Here is a 23,519-nt window from a genome sequence, read left to right as displayed (position 1 = left end):
CCATCACTTGCATGGGGTCACGCCTCATTTGCATGGCTCACTCCCACTTCCACTTACGAGGACTTGCACCTAAGAAACCCAGCACAGATTTGGTGGCAAGTGCTTTGTGAATTCGGGGCTTACCCCTCTGCGCTGCGTCGGCGTAGCGTAAAGAAGATACGCTACGGCGGCATAAATATGCGCCGATGTATGTGAATCCAGGCCAATGTGTTTTGGGGATTGAACCTGGTTTCCTATTCACTGCCCTGTCATTGCGTCTTTTCATTGCTTCAGCGAGAGATTAGTATCAGAATTAGAACATTAAAGGATCACTAAAGGAAAACATTTTTTTTGCTGAAATGACTGTTTACAGGGTATAGAGACATAAAAGTTAACTGATTCCTTTTTAAAAATGATTAAAAATAGATTAAATTCAATTATATAATGTGCCTGTAGTTTCACTTTCGTTTTTAAACTGGTTTCATGTTTATGTGAAGTAAAGAGACACACAGAACAAAAACAAACAAATCCAGGGCAGTGTTTTGTTTTTAAAATGAATCTGATTGGTTCTGTTAAGTTTTAGACACACAGTAATGACAGCTTAGACCATCGTGAAAATCTCCCAGTATGATGGTTATAAGGAGCCAGACAACCAGGAAGTGTGGAGATCAGAGCAGTTTTACAGCAACATCAAAGCAAAAACGAACAATGAGGACATGAAACCAGTACTGCAGTAAGGTAAAGGAAGCTATTTAGCTAAAAAAAAATGTTTTCCTTTAGTGACCCTTTAAGTGGATTTGTGTATGTAATGTTCCTCACTAAAAATTGCATTATTGTTGTTTGTTCTGAGTGAGGTTTGAGTTTTATAGTGTGTGTGTGTGTGTGTTGTATGTGTTTGTTTGATTTTGCAGTTAAAAAAAAAAACATTTTCTGTTTTAGACTAGGTATGTCTTATACTGGCTTGTGATGTCGCCTCCTACCAGAGATGTTCGCCCAAAGCTGCAGTGCTGTGTCACGGTACTGAAAATGGCCTAGCTGTGTATGGGGTTTCGACTGGGCACACATGAGCCCCTCAAGTGCACTTTGGTAGGTATTGCCTCAATATTCATCTACAGCTACAAATCACTAGATTTTCATATATAACATAGTAGGAAGTAACTCCTAACAAAAATAAATAACATTTTATACACACACAACCAAAAGGATGGATAAATCTAGTACAGTAACTTGGAGGGAAATTATAATGGTTTGGAGTACATTTTAGTTTGGATCTGTTTTTTAAACCAGTGGCTTATATCTGTTTTTTTTTTTTTTTATTATGCTGTAAATTCACAATTAAACATTTAAAACATGACAAAGGATTCCCAGATCCCTATGGGTTAGCCAAAGAGACGGCGTGCACACATTTACTTTTTTCAGGCCTGGTGTTTCTCATTGAAATCTCAGATGAATCTTTTGGGTGAATCACTCCTCTGACTCATTCACTTGTGTACATTTCAGGCTGAGCTATTGATCTCTGTAGATAACTGGCTTTTTACAATAAGTGATAGGGAAAAGCAGAAAATGTGAAAAGGAGCTGAGAACTTCACATTCTGGCTGCTTAAATGGTTGAAAACAAAAAATAAAATATTTGGACAGCCGCACTCCTGGAAAAGATTCCTGAATTGTCCTTTAATGGTAAAATGGAATACACTACAATTCACAGCAAAAAGGTGAAAACGGGATACACAGCTGACGTTTCGCACTGATACTCAGTGCTTACTCATAGCCTAGTAATGGCGGCGATCTGCAATTTTTGTCACGACTGCGATATTATGGCAGACACATCGGACAATTTTGACACATTTTTGGGACCATTCACATTTATACAGCGAACAGTGCTATAAAAATGCACTGATTACTGTATAAATGTGACTGGCAGGGATGGGGTTAACACTAGGGGGCATCAAGGGGTTAAATATGTACCCTGGGAGTGATTCTTACTGTGGGGGGAGGGGGACTGACTGGGGGAGGTGACTGATGGTTGTCCCTATGTACAAGGGACACAGCATCGGTCTCCTCTCCCTGACAGGAGGTGGAGCTCTGTGTTTACACACAGAGCTCCACGTCCCTGGCTCTGTGATTGCCGATCGCAGGTGCCTGGCGGACTTTGTGGCCGCCAGGCACGCGCATCGGCACCTGAATGACGCAGTGGCGTGCGGCCGTAGCCCATATATAGACGGCCTCCCGGCAGATGAGAGACACCTTGCGGCTGTATATAGTCGGCCGCAAGGTGGGAAGTGGTTAAAGTGATTTGTAAAGGCTAGTGTGTGGTGTTATTTTTAGCTAAAAAAATAAACATGTTATACTTGTCTGCTCTGTGCAAATCCACTGTTTATTATCCTCTCCTTGGTCCCTCTTTGGTGCTTCTGGCCCCTCCCTCCTGTTGAGTGCCCCCTCAGCAACCAGCTTTCTATGGGGGCACCCAAGCCGAGCCACAGCTCCCTGTGTCCATTCAGACACTGAGCCGTGGTACCTGCTCACCACAATCACTTGTAAACACAGAAGTCCGGTTTTTGTGTTTACAAGTGACAGCTCTACACTCTGTGTGTAACCCCCTGAACTCTGCATTCTGTATGTAATGCAATCCTGGTATTTAATGCCCCTTTAAGACCCTTCTACTGTTTGTGAAAACTGAACGGGGTCGTGGTTGAGTTCCTGCACCTATTTTCTGAGAAAAAAAAGCTCTGCTTCTAACCCTGAACACATTTTTTTAAATGTCTAAAAATGAAATCAAAACAGAACGTTGCATTAAAGCGGTGGTTCACCCTAAAAACGACTTCCCCCTATTACACTGCCCCCCCACATTACAATACGATTATGCCTCTAATTATTTTTTTTTTTGCTGCTGTACATACCTGGGTACAGCTATTCACCCGTGTCCTCCGGGTTGCGAGTCCCGCGGGAGTGGGCGTTCCTAACATGGCGGTGATTGACGTTTTGACAAAAAAACGAGCGCCCCCCCCCTGCCCCCCCCGTCGCGTATGCCGCGTCACGATTGGCGAAAGGAGCCGAACGGCGATGCGCAGTATAGCGCCGACTCGCCGTTCGGCTCCTTTCGCCAATCGTGACGCGAATTACGCGACGGGGAGCTCGTTTTTTTGTCAAAACGTCAATCACCGCCATGTTAGGAACGCCCACTTCCGCGGGACTCGCAACCCGGAGGACACGGGTGAATAGCTGTACCCAGGTATGTACAGCAGCAAAAAAAAAATTATAGGCATAATAGTATTGTAATGTGGGGGGGCAGTGTAATAGGGGAAAGTCGTTTTTAGGGTGAACCACCGCTTTAAGCATAAATAAATTGAGCTAGCTGTTTTGTCAGATTTCCCTGGGTTATGCACTTGGGCGCATTAGCAGTCCACATTTAAAGTAAGCGAATTCATATTCTGAATCTATTGCTGTTTGTGTTTGGTTGTAATCTAATCTTTTACACTTTGGTTTTTGCCATAGGATGGAAGGTACAAACCTATAGGGGATCTTGTGCTTGAGGCTGTGCACTGAAGATGACAGCTGAAAATGAGACATGCATTGCAGGCCCTTCTGTGACCTACCTGACCTGCCTCGTGCAGATGTTTCTGGATTGGCTAGGACTTGAGAATTTGGAAGATTACCTGAACTACTTAGACTACCTCATGTGGGTCTTCACGCCACTGATAATAGTATTCATACTACCCTTCCTCATTGTCATTTTTCTCTACCTCTCCATCCTCTTCCTCCACGTATACAAGCGCAAAAATGAACTGAAAGAAGCTTATTCCAACAGTATATGGGATGGCGCCCGGAAAACATTGGCAACACTGTGGGATGGGCATGCTACAATATGGCATGGTAAAACATTGTTAGAAGTGCTACTTCTGTTACCCCCTGGAGCCCTTCTATAGGCTCCTCTGTGTATCAGTACAATCATTTTATTTTGTTGGGCTTTAAACCACAAGGTCAGGTTTCACACACAGTGCTGTTGTATGAGAAACCTGATATTGCGGCTTATTCCTTGAGATTTATTAACAGGAAAATATGAATGGACATCTTTAGACAACAGTGTACAAGGTGCATATCAGAGATCATCTTTCATGTTGGCAGACAGAGGGGTCAGAAGCAGTGTGTGTTTGTATAATATATATGCCTACACCTCATAAAATTAACTTTTTGATGATATTCTAATTTCAGTAATTATTGCATCTGTTTAAAATATGAATTTCACCGGTTGAATTTAATTACTGAAATTAACTTTTTGATATTCTAATTTTATGAGGGGGGTGTGTGTGTATTTTATATACACACACACACACACCTCATGAATTTAATTACTGAAATTAACTATTTTAACTGGTGAAATTCATATTGTAAACAGATGCGATGATTACTGAAATTAGACTATCATCAAAAAGTAAATTTTATGAGGTGTGTGTGTGTGTGCGCATTTTTTTTTTTTAAGATACAATATAGTTTGCAGTACAAATTAAGGGCCAGTTTCTCAGAAGAGTTACGATGGTGTATCTCAGGAAACACCGTCGTATCTCTGTTTCTGAGCCCGAGTATCTATGCGAGTGATTCCTAGAATAATTTTCGCATAGATACGGCCAAGATCCGACAGGTGTAAGTCACTTGCACCGTTGGATCTTAGATGTAATGCAACGCCTGCTGCTAGGTGGTGTTTACGTTCAGGTCTTATTTGACTATGCAAATGAGCCTGATACGCCGAATCCCGAAGGAATTTGCGTTGCGTACTCGTCGTTTCCGTAAGCGTAAGGTTACCCCTGCTATATGAGGGGTAACCTTACGCCAGTCCGTCGTATGCCATGTTAAGTATGGCGTCGGGTCCGCGTCGTCTTTTTCCGTTGGTTACGTCGTTTTCCTAAGTCGTTCTTGAATACGACTTTACGTCAATGACGCACACGTCGGCGTCATTGACGTTTTCCGTCGTGAGCTGGAGCATGCGCACTGGGCTATTTTTCAGCCTGGCGCATGCGCAGTTCAATCGGCACGGGGGCGCGCTTAATTTGAATACAAGCCGCCCCCTTTGAATTCCGCGGCCATACGCCGGGCCAATTACACTACGCCACCGCAAATTACGGACCAAGTGCTTGGAGAATAAGGCACTTGCTCCAATAAGTTGCGGCGGCGTGGTGTAAATGGCTTACGCTATGCCGCCGCAGAATCTACCAGAATCTGGCCCTCTGTTGTTCTTTTTCCTGCATGAGGAATTTACCGCTGAATGATCGGCCTAAACTGTACAGCAAACTGAGACAGTGACCATATAAAACCTAAATACATTTTCTCTTCTTGTTCAGAAAACAGTAGAACTACTCTGGCAATCATGTATTATCAATCGCAGCACCCAGAAAAAAAAGGGGGGGGCATAAAATAATGTTATATTTATTTATACAAAATAGACAAACTGTGTGTGAGTTCCCGAACGTGTACCATCGTAAAAACCATCAGCACATCTATGTAACATAATAATATGGCTTGGGGTGAGACCAGAACAAACTTCATCATTGGCTATACTGCTGACACGTATAAAGATCCATAGAGAAGAGTACAAAATATAAGGTCTGAATATACACAAAGCCAAAGTTCAGTCTGTCGTTGCGTTTCGCGGGTTAACCCTAGTTCTTCAGGACGAAGGAACTTGATTAGTTGGATATAGTTTTTACAACTCATTGGGGTATCATGTCTATTTTATTTTTTGCTGTGATTGATAATGCGTGACTACCTCAGTTGTTGTTTTCTGACTAAGAGGTGACCAATACAGCACACGTGAGTCTGATGGTTCCCTGCAGTTCCAGTTTTTAATGTTTTTTTTTTTCCCCCTCTATCTTGTATCTGACTGCACTGTTCACCACCTGACAGTGGCAAATCCCGTGCAGTCAGTTTGTTTTCCAGTACAAACAAGTTTTGGTATTATAGTTAAAATCTTTTTCAAAATAAGAATGCATAAAGCTAATCCACCATTGGATTTTTTTGTTAGTATATCTACCAAAAGAGGAAAAAAATACCAGTTCAGGGGACTTATGAGGGTATGTGCTAAAACTCTCATTGTTTGGATGCTAGAAAACATTTTTTGATGTTCCTATGAATGTACAGTGTTTGCTTACTATCTTGCAGTTGCATCTACTGCAAACTAGATAAAATAATTGCTCAAAACAACTTTAAAATGTCATAAGAGAGAGAGAATTTTTTTTTTTTTTTTTTTTTTTTTTTTTAGGTTAGTCATATGCCCATTTTAGAAGACATATTTGAGACAGGTTGCCTGCTTTACAGTTCTAATCAGTTTTGCAAAGTGAAAAGAGTAGATTGGTCATTCTCAACCAGGGTTCCTCCATATGTTGATGGGAAGTCCTTGAGCTGTGACTGAATGACCTCCTATCTGATAGTGCCAGCATAGTTCTTCTGCCACCTAGAGGAACCAATGGCATGGCACCAATGATCTTTTTAGCTGTCTGTAAGAGTAGCATTCTGGCCACCACTATAATGGGGGCTGTTTTCTCACTGATTAATGATATGTTGTGATTTTTTTTTTTCAGATGAATCTGTTTTGAAAGGGGTTCCCTGAAACCTCAATTTTTTTTTTTTTCTAGAGTTCTAAAGCTAGCCCGTTTGAAGCTCTAGACTTGGCACAGCAGGTGTTTTCTGGGCTGAAAGATTCAGAGAGCATTGTTTACAGTTCTTAAGGCTACTATAAAGCCCTGTACACACGATCGGTCCATCCGATGAGAACAGTCTGATGGACCGTTTTCATCGGTTAACCGATGAAGCTGACCGGTCAGTCGTGCTTACACACCATCAGTTAAAAAAACGATCGTGTCAGAACGCGGTGACGTAAAACACAACGACGTGCTGAAAAAAAACGAAGTTCAGTGCTTCCAAGCATGCGTCGACTTGACTTGATTCTGAGCATGCATGGATTTTAAACCGATGGACGTGCCTACAAACGATCGTTTTTTTTCTATCGGTTAGGTATCCATCGGTTAAATTTAATGGATAAATAACCGATGGGGCCTACACACGATCAGTTTGGTCCGATAAAACCGGTACATCAGTCCGTTATCATCGGTTTGACCGATCGTGTGTGCGCGGCATTAGGATTACTAGTTGATCCATGGAGCTTGAATATGGTCATCTCAATGTGTTTGCTGGGAAATTAAGGCCAACAAAATAAAGACATTGGGGTAGATTTACTGAAGGCAAATAAACTGTCCACTTCCCAAGTGCTGTTGCGCTAATTTTCCCCAGAGCTAAGTGAATGTGGTAAACCAGGCATTTTTGCTTGCACATTTTTTGATTGTGGAAATCGGCAGAGTTTTACCACATTCACTAAGCTCTGGGGAAAATGAGAGCAACTGCACTTGCAAAGTGGACAGTCTATTTTCCTTTAGTAAATCCACCCCATTATTTTATGTTATCTGTACCTCCTAACTTTAAGAAACATGCAGGAATATTACAACAGTTTCTTTGCTGGCAAAACTGCTGCATTTCAAATTGTATGCAATCGGGCAGGCCCTTGCACTACATTGTTAAAGATAAATCTAAAGGAAATTAAATAAGAAAATTGTATAATGTATGACCAGCAGGTTGAAGATGAGAGCAGGGGCAACTGCTGCTCTGCAGTCGGTAAAGCTCATGCTCTCTCGGCAGGAAACTTTGTAAACTTTGAATGCAGAACAGTAGTTGTGACAATGGCTTTAAAGTTTGTTTTCTTAGGTACCCTTCATGTTAACTGGCTGGGGGGGGGGGATTATTTTATATCTCTGGGTGGTTTAAATGCATATATTTATGGTACATATATTTATAATGCATTTATAGAGCTGCATGGTGTGTTAATACCTTAATGCCTGTGTTGTGTTCCTTTCTGCGCAGGTTATGAAATTCATGGTTTGGAAAAGATCCCCGATAGCGGCCCTGCATTAATTGTGTACTATCATGGCGCTCTTCCAGTAGACTACTATTACTTTGTAGCAAAGGTCATTCTTCTAAAAGGCAGAATGTGTCACTCAGTCGGGGACCACTTTCTCTTCAAAATACCAGGTAAATATTCACATGCTGCATCTAAGCATGATCCACTAAATCAGGGCTCGGCAAATCTCGGGTGCCAGGTGGCGACTAGAAATGGTGTCCTGGCGACTTGGCTTGGAAGGTGGGCCATCTTCTTCTTCTTCTTTTTTTTTTTTTTTTTTTTTTTTTTGTTAGCTGGTGCCATCTGGTGGTGAGCCGTTGGTATTACAAGTTAAGCATTACAAGTTAAACAGCAATTCTAATGTCATGTTTCACTATTTTTCACTGCCATCTTCTTCCCTCTAATTAGAACCCCCAAACATTATATATATATATATATATATATATATATATATATATATATATATATATATATATTTTTTTATCCTAACACCCTAGAGAATAAAATGGCGATCGTTGCAATACTTTCTGTCACACCGTATTTGCGCAGCGGTCTTACAAGCACACTTTTTTGGGAAAAAATTACACTTTTTTTAATTAAAAAATAAGACAACAGTAAAGTTATCCCCATTTTATTTTTTTTATATTATGAAAGATAATGTTATGCCGAGTAAATTCATACCCAACATGTCACGCTTCAAAATTGCGTCCGCTCGTGGAATGCCGACAAACTTTTACCCTTTAAAATCTTCATAGGCGACGTTTAAAAAAAATCTACAGGTTGCATGTTTTGAGTTACAGAGAAGGAATAGGGCTAGAATTATTGCTCTCGCTCTACCAATCGCGGCGATACCTCACATGTGTGGTTTGAACACCTCCATATGCGGGCGCTGCTCACCTATGTGTTCGCTTCTGCGCGCAAGCTCGTCGGGACGGGGTGCGTTTTCTGGCTCCTAACTTTTTTAGCTGGCTCCTAGATTCCAAGCAAATTTGTCAAACCCTGCACTAAATAACTGCCTTTAGTAGCTCTTCATAGAAACATGTACTTTATTGCAGGTAAAGAACCAAATTACCTGTTCATTGTGTAACTTTAAAGCAAACATTTGGCTGTAATAAAAACAGCAGCTGATGGCATACAGCATAAGGGGTCAACACTCACCTTCTACTCCAGCCTTGTCTTCATTTCCTGTGGTGGATACTAGGTCCACCTTATTGCCTCTATCTTGTAATACAATGACTAATGCCTGTATGTAATTGGCAAGTAAGGCCCCTTTCACACTGAGGCGTATTTCAGATGTTTTAGCGCTAAAAATGGCGCATAAATAACGCCTGAAATACTCCTGCCCCAGCATTTTTAATGTGAAAACCACCGCACATACTGCCCAAGTGTGAAAGGGGCCTTAGAGCCAGTTTACTTTAAAGCAGAACTCAAAATGTAGGCCCAGGGTCCCTTTATGCCCAATTGCCTTGTGATGCTTCTAATCAACTGGGAATACCTTGACCTCCAGTATCTCGCCCCTAATAGTATACGTTTTTATTTTTTATTTTATTTTTCTGGAAGATTAACAACGTCCAAGATGGCTCACGTAGCAGCTAAAAGTTTTTCAGTGTCTTCTGTATTGAGAACAATTTTCTTCATACATATACAATTTTGTTTTTTTTGTTTAACACTTCTCTCTTCTTCAGGGCGTGTCTGGTCACTAGAGACCATAGGGCCTTTAGTAGAAGCCATAAGACTGCAAATATGCACAACCTGATTTTTTTTTTCGAGCCTGCCACTTAAACAGATGGCTTGTCTGGATTATTTTTTAGTTAGATGGTACCTCTTAATTGACCTACATGTACCTCCTGAGGTGAGCTCAGAAATTTCTGAAGCACCTGTGTATGCCTCACTTAACTCAATCCACTTTTCCTCTTTGGGCGATCACCTAACTACTCCCTTATTCCTCCCAGTTTGCCTAAAAAAAACAAGTTCCAGCTGGGCACAAAACATCAGTTCTTAAACAGTTTTTTTAAAAAGCAAAGTGCCATTTGAAGCTGAACACCAGAAAACTGCTAAATATACATTTATACCTCCCAAAAGAGTTGTATTTTGGTCATGGGATTTACACAGCGCTGCCAGATGGCACAGTCGGCCTGATGACCTTATTTTTCTCTGCTACAGTTAGTGATTTAAAGTCTCTCTTTGTAAAAAAAAAAAAAAACATGTTTGCTCTGTTGCAGTTGGTTTTGCACAGAACAGCCCAGGTCCTCCTCTTCTCAGGTCCCTCTTCTGTTATCCTGGCCCCTCCCTCTTGTTCAGTGCCCCCACAGCAAGCAGCTTGCTATGGGGGCACTCGAGCCGAGTCACAGCTCTGTGTGTCTGTTCAGACAAGACGCCCAGATCCTTCTATCGGCATGTTGCTCATCAGCAGATTTGCATGCAAGTGCTGCCCCTCTTTCTCCCACCAGTGCTGCTATACAGGAAATTACAAGAAGTTGGAATCGGGTCACATTCAGCTTTATAATATCTGCATTTAAAAGTGGTTCTAAAGGGGTGTGTGTGTGTGTGTGTGTGTGTGTGTGTGTGTGTGTGTGTTTTTTATTTTTTTTTATCTTAATGCACTGCCCAAATTGAGGTAAAAAAATGTTTTGCCATTTGCATCACTCCCCCTAAATACCTACCTGAGTCCTGTATCGATCCAGCGCCATGTCCATCTGCTTGTCTTCTCTCCTTTTCCTGCGCTCACAAGCAGGTGGTGAGCCCATGCTGCACTGTGTATGTCAATGAACGCACACGGCCTGGTTCGGTATTGAACCTGCATGTCTGCCCCCATAGTGGGGGTTGTTTCCGGGCAGACGCAGCTTTTTAATAATTTGTTTATAATTTCAGATTTAATTATTTAAAAAGTTTAATGCAATAATTTCAAAATTATTACTAGATGAGCTTGCATGAAATAACTAGGGATGAGCTCAGGTGTGTTTTGGCTATACTAGCCTGAACCTGTCTGAGCTATCCCACCAGGAAGCTGTCGCTGGTGACTGCCAATCATAAGTGACCAAAGCATTCCCCCGTCCTGCATTCTCACATGTACAAGGGGCGTGTATATGTGGGGCATGGAATGCCTCAGTCACTTATGATTGGCAATCTTCAATGAAAGCTTCCTGGCGGGACTGTTTAGGTGGTTTCAGACTAGTATCCAAACACACCTGATCTCATCCCTAGTTATTTCATGTAATTTGATTTGCAATCTCTTTATTTCGTTCAGGTTTTAAACCACTCCTTGAAGTATTTAGTGTCATTCATGGACCAAAGCAAGAATGTGTGAAAGCACTCAGGAATGGCCACCTACTGGCTATTTCCCCAGGAGGGGTACGGGAGGCCTTGTTTAGTGATGAAAGCTACACCATCATGTGGGGGAATCGTATAGGATTTGCAGAGGTTGCAATTGATGCGCAAGTGGTGAGTTTGAATATGACTGTAATCCACTTTCTATTGCATGGATCAGGTAAATGTATCCCATATTTCATGTTTCATTAGCCACTTGCCTACCAGGCCAATTCTGAAACTTCTCTCCTACATGTAAAAAGATCCTAGGAAATAAAATGGTGGTTGTTGCAATTTTATTGTCCTGCACGGTATTTGCGCAGTAATTTTTTTAATGTGTTTTTAAGAACTTTCATGCATTTAAAAAAAAAACACTAAAGGTAGCCCAATTTTTTTTTTTTGTATAATGTGAAAGATGTAAATAGATACCTAACATGCCTTCGCCCTCCCTAATTTTGCGTCCGCCTCCTTTCAGGACATCGGGTGCATCATTTACAATTGCGGAAATAGGCAGGGGGTGTGTATTTCAAAGTACCTGATTAGAGGCCGAGGCTCTAATGGGCTTCAAAATAGGGTGGGCTCATGGCGCAGAGCATTGCATCCCAAGCTTACCCAGGTGTGTTGCAGCAGCGAATTAAAATTCGCTGTTGAAACACTGATCCTCCTCCTGGCCAATCGGGAAGCGGATATGAAACCTGTGTCCCGATTGGCCAAAACGTCAAGCGAACCTATTGGATGCCTGGCGCCGGGAGGAGCAGAGAGGAGACGTACCACGGAAGCTGCTCCAGGAAAGGACACCAGAGCAGCTTTCCCCGAGCCCGCCACGCTTAAGGACAGGGGTGACCACCCTGGGAGATGGCTACATCAGCTCCACACTCCATAAAGACCCAACTGCTCTTATTGCCCGCATCCAGGGTAAGGACTGACCGGCAGACAGTGGGGGGGGGGGATTTGCTGTTAGTGTTGGTGCCACACCGCCAGGGTAGGGGCAGTTGTGCTAGTGACGCCACTGTATAGTTTTTACAGGCAGCAGAAGGGGACATCTACCGCCACCCTCCAGTGCTTCTAGTTGCTTGCCCATGAGATCTGCAAACTGTAGGAAGCAGGAATTTGGCCACAGAGAATCCTGCAGGCCAGATGGTCCCCGGAAATCTAAGGCCTTTCGGAGGCGGGGCGCGATGTTATGACGTTGCGCTATGATTGTTTTTACGGTGACGGGAATCGGCAGTTGTAAAAGGCGATATCTCAATGATGCCTGCAGGCATCATTCAGATACCACCACTCAAAAGTCATATGACGACGTCCAGGTGGGAAAGTGGTTACCTTGTGGCATATGTTGGATGTAAAGGTAGATTTTTATAAAAATGATTGCATAGGTTGTGTCCATAAAATTTTAGCTTGATTCAAATTTGGCTTTAAATGTTGTGTGTCTGTTCATGAAAGCAGATAGGAAGTCAGTTGAGGTGGTGCTAAAATAAAGTTTATGAAAAAGATAATATCACTTCACAAAATAGACAGTTGAAACTAATTAAAAAAATGCACACATATGCAACATTTGTCTGTGAACTGATCGTTTTGATGAGTAAAGAAAAAATGACTTTTTAGATTAAATAAAACTCTACAATAGGGGAAAAAAAGTTCCTGAGCATCACTTACCCTCTCCAAGCTCAAGCACTGTCCTGAGCTATCCAATCAATAAATCAACTTTGGTACATGGCCTGCCCATAGGTGACTGAACTGACTGAGGTTCAAACCATTTATGGCTGCTTTAAGCGGTATTCTGATATTATTAATTGGATCAAAAAAGCTGAAGGTCAGCTTTAATTCTGATGGCTGCCAATACAGGCAAAGCAATACATTTGCATTTCCTCCCCTTTTCCAAGCAGTGTGTACTTTCTTTTGCTCCATTTGGTACCAGATTAATAAAAAGAGAAACTGAAAAAAATTGCAGACTTAACATTCCTGCTGCAGGACTCTGAGCATAACAGGAGTCCAATCTTCACCCATCACGGCAGGCTTTGTCATAAAAGACCTTCAGGGACTTGGTCCCCCTTAATGTGGGGTTCACTCCCCTGGACCTGTACAGCACCCTGCAGGAAAGCACCTTGGTCAGAAAAAGCACTGCACAGGGTTCCATTACGAGGGGTCCAGCGCCGTAAGGCTGCATTACAGGCAAGCCTTGAGGAATCTTCTCTCCTTCCTATGAGGCTCGGGTACCATCCATTTTGGCTGGCAGCTTTTTCAAATGGATCTGATTTAAAGTCCTTGATGCTCAGTAGTAACCGGTCTGATGGACCGATCGTGACGAACCGATCGTGTGTGGGCCCCATCAGTTTTTTTTCCCATCGGTGAAAAAACGTAGACCCTGTTTTTAAAATTTATCTGAACCATAAAAAACCGATGGGGAAAAAAACGATTGTCTGTGGGGAAATCCATCGGTTAAAAATAAACGCATGCTCAGAATCAAGTCGACTCATGCTCGGAAGCATTGAACTTCATTTTTCTCAGCACGTCGTTGTGTTTTACGTCACCGCGTTCTGACACGATCGTTTTTTAACTGATGGTGTGTAGGCAAGACTGATGAAAGTCAGCTTCATCGGATATGTGATGAAAAAATCCATCAGACCGTTTTCATCGGATGAACTGATCATGTGTACAGACCTCCAAGTATACTCCAAAAGCACGTGTATCACATCAGTGACCACTACCTTACAGACACTGGCAAAAAAACTGAACTGCTTCCTGTGTAGGAGGGGTTATATAGGGGAGGACTTCCTGTTTGATTGTTCTGATTGATCTATAGGTGGCGTGCTATGTAGTTATGTACGATAAAGAAATATTCTTTCACTTACAGATATGGAATAACATGTGACAGTGCTGGCCCACTCAATGCTGTCACATGGATTGTCCCCAGTTCTGTGTAAGCTTTGACTCCAGCGACTCCTAGCTTTACATATAAAATATAAATATGCAAGATTCCATAGTTATCTGACCTAACAAGTTACTATTTTTTTATATTTAGTTGGGACCATGATAAAGTAAGGAAAAATTTATAAAAGCACTTTATATTCCTCTCAGAGTTTGAAACTGATTCCTGTAATAAATGATCACAATTTTGTTTTATTTTAGCCCATCATTCCAATGTTTACACAAAATGTCCGGGAAGGATTCCGGTCTCTTGGATGCCTACGTAAGATGTAGTATTTTGGCATAATATTATGGGGCAGTTTATGTAGCCTATTTGCATGTAGTTGTGCTTGAACTGATATAAAACCAATTTAGGAGAATAGGTGCTTTTTATTGCAACTAGCATCAGGAGTGATTATTCTAGCATGCAAAACTCTATACCCAAGCATATTGTTAATCTCTTCTTCCTCCACTTGTGTGTGCATACTGTTCTTTAACTACTTTCCACCCACGCAAATTCGGACATTTCCCTCCTACATGTAAATATCTGTATTTATTTTTATTTTTGCTAGAAAATTACTCAGAACCCCCAAACATTATATGTGTTTTATTTTTATCAGAGACCCTAGAGAATAAAATAGTGGTCATTGTAATTTATGTCACACGGTATTTACGCAGCAATTGTATTACATTTTTTTCTGAAAATGTAAACTTTGGAATTTTAATACAACAAAACACATTTATATAATTTTTTTTTAAATATGAAAGATGATGTTAGGCACACACTTGTGGAATGGCGCCAAACTACGGTTTTCAAAAATCTCCAAAGGCGATGGTTTAAACATTTTTACAGGTTACCAGTTTACAGTTGCAGAGGGGGTCTAGTGCTACAATTTATTGCTCCTGCTAGTACATGTGTGGTGCAAACATTGTTTCCATATGCGAGCGCAAGGGGATAGGGGTGCTTTTAAACTTTTTTTTGTTTAAAGGCCAGAACTGTAAGTGACATCATGACCATCCGGGTCCTCTGTCAACTCTGTGGTAACTGGACGCCATCACTGGATCAGATCTCTGGCTTCCCGATCGAACTGGGGAGGTGCAGATGGTCAGCGTGAGGGGGGACATCGCCTTCCGCTGCCTGTAAAAGCAATCCAGCGGCTATTCCGCCACTAGGATGGCTTTTACAGTGTAGGGAATCTGTAGCTGAAAAAAATAAATAAAAGATATCTGGATGATAACTGTAGCTGCAGTCATCATCCAGACATGGACACTTCAAGTTATATGACGTCATGTGGGTGGAAAGTAGTTAATTTTTATAAGGTGCCAACATATTCCATAGTACAAAAATTCACAACAGTCTATCCCCAAAAGAGCTCACAACTACCCCACCCACTCTGGCAGTTTAGCGGAAGCCTGCAAACCTGCTAGTATGTTTTTAGATCGTTTTGGAAAACCCACACAAAACAATATGCAGAGCTTGCCCTAGGTGGGGTTTGAACCCATAACCCAGAGCTTAAAGGCAAGAATGCCAACTAGTCAGCCACACTACAAAATGATGAGTTGTTAGTTTACTGTATATTCATAACAAGCACTTGCAGGCACATATTTTATCCTCGGAAGTGTTCAAAATATTGCTCAAACAATCCCATGTCCAATAAAGTACAAATGTGAAATCTCAAAGTCTAGTGCTTTTTTTTTTTTTTATTTCCTTTAATTATATCATGAAGTATCAATTTAAAGGCTGATCCCGCTTTCTCCAGGTGAAAAATCTCCAATTTTTTATATATATGTTTTAGTGCAGTATGTTCCACTAAAAATAAATCCTTCCTTACAAATCCACCCATGTGATCTCTTCCTATATACTTATCCTCCAACTTCATAAAGAAGCCTTCAGTGTGAATACAATTGTAGAATCATTCCTTTTGTGTTCACACAGTTGGGTATTCTTCCTCACCCGCTCCAAAGTGAATGTAGAAAATTCCCAGAAAAAAACAAAAACCTAATATAGTTGTGGTTGTAAACCCAGGCAAAAAAAAAACAACAGCAAGACAAAGGCATAATGAGCTAGTATGCATACTAGCTCATTATGATATACTTGCCTTAGATCGAAGCCTGGCAGCGATCCCGGCGCCCCGTTTTGGCCGGTGACATGTCTTCCGGAGTTACTGCCCGGTATCGCAGGCTCCGGCGCCGTGATTGGCCTGAGCTGCGATGATGTCAATCCCGCGCATGCGCGCAGGAGCTTCCGGTACTGGCGCACCAGCTGAAGAAACGGCATGTACGAGCCATCTCTTCAGTGCGCATGTGCCATTGACATCGGCACATGCGTGTACAGTGAATATCTCCTAAACTATGAAAGTTTAGGAGAAATACACAGTAGCTACAGGTAAGCCTTATTGCCTGTAGTCAAAAAGTTATTGTAAAAGGTTTACAACCATTTTAATATCCCTTTTTAAAAATGTAAAAAAAACTTCAGATCCACCACTTCTCACATTCAAATCTATTATAATGTGTATAACCAATATTACAGTTAGGCGTTCCACCACAGGTAACAACAAAGCCTGGGGAATGCCCAGGGAAAAACCAAGCCTACTTACCGACCAGCTCGCAGAACAACCAAATAACCTCTAACAGTATGCGTTAAAAACAGAGGTTTTGTCTGCACGCATTTGCAAACGCATGCAAGAGCCACACCAAGGCACCCTGTAATCTGTGGTCTTAACACTAAAATATGAGTGTCACCACAATGGAGGCACATGCATTCTGATGGATAGATGAGGGCAGTGGACTGAAGGGGAGCCACCCCTCCTTAAAGGTGCAGGAGCACACCAAACACCTAGCAGATAGCACAGTTCCACCACAGGTGATGTGCTCTCCAGATTTACTCCTCAAAGATCCATGGGCTTTATCAATAAATCTCTCCTTCCAATTGGCTCCATTGAATTGGTTAAAACTCCTCTGCTGTCACTTCCACCCTCAAACAAGCTCATAGACTAGTGATTCAGTTCAGGATCATGTACTCGGTGACTTCTATAGAGGAATGAATGTAAAGCGTGAACTGATCTAAATCTGACATGAAATTATTTCACAACTCCGTGTAGCCCTAAAGCTGCAAGAAAAGCGTTCCATAGTTCAACCAAAGGGGAACTTTCCCGTATGTCGGTTTTTGTAAAGAGACGTCAACAATTGTATAAAGTCTTTTTGATATTCTGTTTGCTGAAAATTTTACCATTTATTACCCTAAGCCGAGTTTATTTTTAGTGAAGCGTGGCTCAACCCACGTAAAATTTCCCCTTGGTTGTCCAGCCTCCTATTCCAGCAAATTGAGCCATTATACACGAGAGCATTGCATGCTTTGATGTACCATACATTCTTCATTATTGCAGATGTTACATGTGCTGTTTTTTCTTTTTCTTATTTACCAGCAATTTTTCGATGGATATATGAGAAATTTAAAATTCCTCTGGTTCCTATTTATGGTGGTTTTCCAGTGAAATTTCGCACTTATCTTGGTGATCCCATCCACTATGATCCCAGTATAACAGCCAGTGAACTGGCTGAGAAGGTAAGAATCTTCTGAGCTTGTTATACAAGACATTCCACAGAAGATTATGCCTCGCTAAGCTGCACCATCTAAAGCGATTTAGTTTCCTTCCTCAAATCTGCTGCCTTTTTATGTACTGCATTTTATGTTTATCTGGTGTTAATGTACAGTTCAAATGATTTAATAAGCTAAAAACATTATGAGACATGCTGTCTGTGTGTAGAAGATAGTTTATAGCTTCACCCAGTTTATTCAAGAGGAAGCAATTCTTTCACCACGTACACACCATGATTATACAGTACGTCTTTTATAAAGGGTGTTGCCAACCTACCAGAATAAAATTTACTGACGTGCCACATTTTTACTGGCATTTACAAAAGCTACAAAATTACAGTTTTAAGTGCAAAGTTCAGTATTTAGGCTACAAACAAGTACAGTATGCAATTGGCAAAGTCATTTATGGTAAATATTAGGGCAAAAAACATTTCCTATTTTATTTTTGATATGGAAGTAGCTCAGGGACAGGACTCAGGAGGGCAAGAAATTAGAATGGGAAGAATGTATGGACAGCTGCACTCCAGAAAAACCTTTTGGTTGCCTTTATTGGTAAAAAAAAGACCAGTAAACACCACAAATCACAGCAAAATGGGGGATGCAGCTGACGCGTTTCACACTATTAGTTAGTGCTTGGTCATAGCTACCATATAGAAAAGTGCACTCAGAATGTTGTTTTACACATCTACCTGGAGCGGTAACTCTATTTCTCTAAGAAATTAGAATGGGCAGGCACGCACACCTGAAACTGACTCACAGTGACACTGACAGCAGTGTGCAGCAGCACAGATGACTGACACAACACGTGCCCTTCTGAGTCACAGTGACAGTCTCTCCTTACGCCAGCTGGTCCCAACAGTACTGACAGTCCTGCACACAAGACTCTTGCCGCTCCATTTGGCTCCCTTGCACCATGACATCACACGGCACGCTTAGGCACTGCCTCCGGCAGACCCACCCCCCGCTGGCGCCACCTGAACACACTGTAGCAGGCACTCAGATGGTTTCGGACAGTTCCGGACTGTAACTGCTCATGCACAGTTCTGAGCTGAGCGTCGCTGCCATATTTTTTACTGGCAACCTTTTCCTGTCACTGGCATTTAATGGCAGGAGAAAAGTGCCAGTTACTGGCTACCATTAAAAATACTGACAGTTGGAAACACTGGTTTTATAGTGAATGTTGGTAGTATGCATCAATACATTTTATTAATGAAAAGGTCACCAGCAAAGCTGCATGCACTCCTGTCTTTCAGTTCTGTGTTCATGGGCATTGGCACATGTATTTGTCACAGAGACTTAGAGTAAAATCTGTCGGTGACTGGTAGTCCAAATGGATTTCTTAAAGTAGAACTAAAGGCAACACGTTTTTTTTTTTCCCATTTTTGGATAGAGTTGGGGTAAAAATAAAACCTTACAGGTGTTATAAGCCTCCATCTGTGTTCCATTGGGGAAATTACCCTCCACTTCCCTTCCCGTCCCATAGACAACACAGGAACCGAGAGGAAATATATCTAAAGTGGGGAATCCCTGATTGTCCCTGTTTTGGGAACAACTCAAAATTTGGGGATTTTCTTTTAAGCCCCTTTCACACTCGTACAACTTGTCCCATGATTTGTGACTGCAACGTAGTATGACAAGTCGTTCCCCATGTTTTCCAATGACAACCATTCATATTGGTACAACTTCAAGTCATTCCGACTTTAAAGTAGTCCCTGCACTACTTTGGTCCAACTTTGATGCCAGTTAAGCAGGCATTCCCTGAAATCGTGACTGCCAATCAAGGCAAAATCGCAGCCGCGGAATTGCGTTAAAATCGCGCGACTTTGAAGTTGCAGTAGTGTGAAAAAGGGGCCTTGCCTTCATTTTTGGTAATTATGGTAAACAGGACAAATACAAAGGCTGAATCTCCCCAACAGGGGCACAGACAGCAATAAAAAAAAAAAAAATGACAGGTGTTCTAATGCCTCTCCAATCTTTCCAACACTAAAAAATAAATAAAGTTTTTTTGCTTTTAGTTGCACTTTGTTTTGATGGGTTTCTAAAGGATTTTATCACACACAGTTTGGAAAATTCCAGGAAACCCTTATGGGGGTACTCCCAATCTTGAAATCCTGACATATATTTTTTACTGCAGCCAAATTATTGTTCAGAACATTTCACTTTTTTGTGATTTATGATGTGAACTGGACCTTGTTGAGTACACCGAGAACTCATTTGGAGAGTATAGCAGTGACTGGTGATGGAATGGTTCTGCAAATGGCAAAGTAATAAATGTAAAGCATATCTCCATGTGGGAGATTAAAGTGTTCTCTAGCCAGTGAACTACAAAACAACATTTTAGGTGGACATACCTTTTTAACCCCTTTGCACCTAGGGGTAAAACAAATCCTAATGCCCAAGCCCAATTTTGCAACTTTGAAATGTGTTAGTAAACCTGTACATATCACAACTACTTTGTGCATGCAGATGGATTATACCTTTTTTTTTCGGGATAAATTGGGCTTTAATTTGGTGGTAAATGGTAATGGATATCTCCTGATTGTGTGTGTTGTGTTTTTTTTTTTCTGTCCACTCCGATCAGAGATACTGTACGAACAATGCAAGGTTAGTCCAGCTCCCTCGCTGAGCTGTTGTGTTTTGGCAGAAAGACTGATCAGCACTCTCTGCCATTGGCTGAGAGCGCTGATCGGGAGTCTGTCAGCTGCTGGTTTTCCAGCATGTGCGGGCTTCTGCCGTACAGACCCACATACACACAGGCAGAATGTCGGACATTTTTTGGGCCTTTTTTTTAACCGTCAAATGTGTCCCGACATTCGCCCATGTGTATCCAGCTTAACATTGTTCAGAGCACCTTGCAGTCAGCCATGGCACCTCTTCAGGAGAAACCGCTAAAGTTAAGAAATATTTTTTAATTAAAAGTAGGCTTGCTGTGTGGATGGGAACACACAGCCCATTATTTATTTATATATTAACCTTTTTAAATGATAATCGCGCGAGTATGCAACGTTGTACCCAAACAAAAGAGCTTTCTTTTGGTGGTATTTGATCACCTTTGCATTTGTTTTATTTATTTTGTTTGCGCTATAAACAAAGAGCGACAATTTAAAAAAAAAAAAAGATATAGATATAGATATATATAGATATAGATATATATAGATATAGATATATATAGATATATATATAGATATAGATAGATAGATAGATAGATAGATAGATAGATAGATAGATAGATAGATAGATAGATAGATAGATAGATAGATAGATAGATAGATAGATAGATAGATAGATAGATAGATAGATATATAGATATAGATATAGATATATAATTTGTTTTTTTACTATAATACATATCCCAAAAAATGTATATAAAAATGTATTCAACAGTTTAGGCCAATATGTATTCTACATATTTTTGGTTAAAAAAAAAAAAAAATTGCAATAGGCGTATATTGATTGGTTTCCGCAAACGTTTTATAGTGTCTACAAACTAGGGGGTAGATTTATTGCATTTTTATTATTTTTTTTTTTTTTTTTCAATAGTAATGGTGGCGATCTGCGATTTTTAGCGGGTCTGTGATATTGCGGCGAACAGATAGGACACTTTTTTTTTGTCACTTTTTTTTTTTTTTTGGGACCACTGACATTTATTCAGCGATCGGTACTATAAGTAGCCACTGATTACTGTATAAATGTCACTGACGGGGAAAGGGTTAACACCAGTCTTCAGTTCAGCTCTTTATCTTGATAACCCCAAGCCCCTTGGAGTGTTCCACCCCCTCCCCTGGTCACATTGCACAGGTCACAGCATGGCAGGTTTTGGAAGCAGAGGATGTGGGTGGGTGAGTGATTATTGTCCAGCTACACATGTTATTACTGATATTAGTGATGTGCAGGGCGGTCAGTGTGTTGGGTCTCTTTATGTTTCTTTCTTCTGCTGGTGATCACCCATGGAAGACATTGCCTACAGATCAGGCTGCTGCCCTGGTTACTGCTGATACTAGTGCAGCCTGGGGGTGCAGCATTTACTAGAAGTGGGCTGTATTTTTACAACCGCTGTGCCCATTAGGGGTTCCCACCATCCCTGTGCTGAGTTCCTGGGTCTGTACACCTGCTGTGCCCATTATAAGAGGTTCCCACCATCCCTGTGCTGAGTTCTGGGGTCTGTACACCCACTGTGCCAATTGTGAGGGGTTCCCACCATCCCTGTGCTGAGTTCCTGGGTCCGTACACCTGCTGTGCCCATAATGAGGAGTTCCCACTGATAAGCTGCACTGATGGAGGTGGCACTCCATATCGCCGGCCTAGAGCACACATCAGTCAGGGGTGCCGTACTGATGCCACCCACCACCTCCAGGTTCAGTGACTGCCCCCCCCCCCCCAAAAAAACAACAACATGGTAGCAATCTAAGAAAGGTGGGGTATACATGGGCAGGACAAATGGGGTGCAGTTAGGGTTGGAGCCAAAGGGGGGGGGGGGGCAGAATGAAGTTTCGCCTAGGGTGTCAAAAATCCTTGCACCAGCCTTGCCCATGTCTTATACACAATGCTATAGTGCCTGGCTACCATGTCGGGGCAGACACAAACTTCGCACAGCAAACAGCTACTTGCCATTGGCAGACAGAGTGGTTCAATGGCAGTTCAGGTACAAGACAGGCAAGGTTCAGGATAGTCAGGGTCAAATCCATAGTCCAAGGCAGGTAGAGTTCAGAGTATCATCCAAGTTCCAATCCAAGGTCATAAACGGGGGAATCCAAACAGCAGAGCAGGGCAGACAAACAGGGAGCGTGAAGCACGTGTTAAACACACTTTTACAAGCATGAGACTGCAGGCTTGGCTGGCTTAAATTCTGGTTTGGTCCCCACCCAGACTGGTTACATCAATCGCCTTGTAGGTAGACAGACTGGGAGAATGCATCACAGCCAAAACCAGGAGGCTGGAATGAGAATAGCTGCTGTCATGAAACGGGAGCTCTACACGCTCCTGACGGGTATAAACTGATTTCTGTAAAGGTTGATTACAAACAAAACTTTAGCTAAATAAATGGCTATGTATGGCAAAATGATTTATTTGTACACAGTGTCATAAACGTGGCATTTGTGCTTACTAGTAAACCTTTGTCTTTCTTTCAGACAAAATGTGGCATTCAGTCACTAATAGACACGCACCAAAAGATCCCTGGAAATATTTTTCGTGCCCTGCTGGAAAGGTTTCACAGAAGAAATAAAGAAGATTAAAGTGCAATTTGTATTTAGACCTTCAGAAGCACAATGTTGTCTGTTTTATAGATTTTAACTTAATTTTATTAACCTTACTTTTTTTTTTCTATGGACTTCTTCTTATGTGATTACTGAAACAAATTTTTTCATGTAACACAAGCATGGAAATTATACTTATCTTCAAGATTTCTTGAAATGTTTTCTTATCAGGTTTCTAAGAAGTTGAGTCATTGCCGTATTTTTTTCCTGTTTCTAAGTAGAAAATGTTTATCCGCTTATGTACAGACAATAAAATCAGTTCAGGTTCATGTGGAATAAATGGGTTAGTTCATGTTTATATTAAAACTTGCTCAGGAAGTTAACTCGTTGTGCTGATGACATTTTAAACAAAAATGCCTACCTGGTCAGCCACACCTTCAGCAATTCCTTGTCATAAAAGTTGCAGTCAGCCTACTTACACTCTCCTACAATTCAACTAGGACACACATAACATTGAGGGGTGAAAACAAATGCTATAATCCAGTCATATGTCTGGCTCATCCAGTTGTGTTGTTTAGCATTGAACATTAGTGAC

The 23,519-nt window shown here is 41.5% G+C and overlaps 1 protein-coding gene across 5 annotated transcripts in view; it reads left to right on the top strand.

Moving 5' to 3' along the window:
• TMEM68 (transmembrane protein 68) overlaps positions 1 to 23,264 on the top strand; it is a 30,489-nt gene extending 7,225 nt beyond the window's left edge. For 2 of the 5 annotated variants that reach the window (XM_040354218.1, XM_040354219.1), the window contains exons 2-8: positions 919 to 1,065; positions 3,472 to 3,849; positions 7,882 to 8,049; positions 11,166 to 11,359; positions 14,354 to 14,414; positions 17,557 to 17,696; positions 22,859 to 23,264. In XM_040354218.1, the coding sequence (XP_040210152.1) occupies positions 3,525 to 3,849; positions 7,882 to 8,049; positions 11,166 to 11,359; positions 14,354 to 14,414; positions 17,557 to 17,696; positions 22,859 to 22,963 (993 nt within the window). In that variant the 5' untranslated portion in view covers positions 919 to 1,065; positions 3,472 to 3,524 and the 3' untranslated portion in view covers positions 22,964 to 23,264. The remainder of the gene's footprint in view (positions 1 to 918; positions 1,066 to 3,471; positions 3,850 to 7,881; positions 8,050 to 11,165; positions 11,360 to 14,353; positions 14,415 to 17,556; positions 17,697 to 22,858) is intronic. The other 3 variants (XM_040354220.1, XM_040354221.1, XM_040354222.1) reach the window with 3 other exon arrangements.
• Positions 23,265 to 23,519: the final 255 nt, after the last annotated feature.

This window comes from Rana temporaria, chromosome 5 (genome assembly GCF_905171775.1).
Source record: "Rana temporaria chromosome 5, aRanTem1.1, whole genome shotgun sequence".
NCBI lineage: Eukaryota > Metazoa > Chordata > Amphibia > Anura > Ranidae > Rana > Rana temporaria.
Note: the sequence above shows the minus strand (reverse complement) of the source record. Positions and strands in the feature narration are given on the sequence as shown.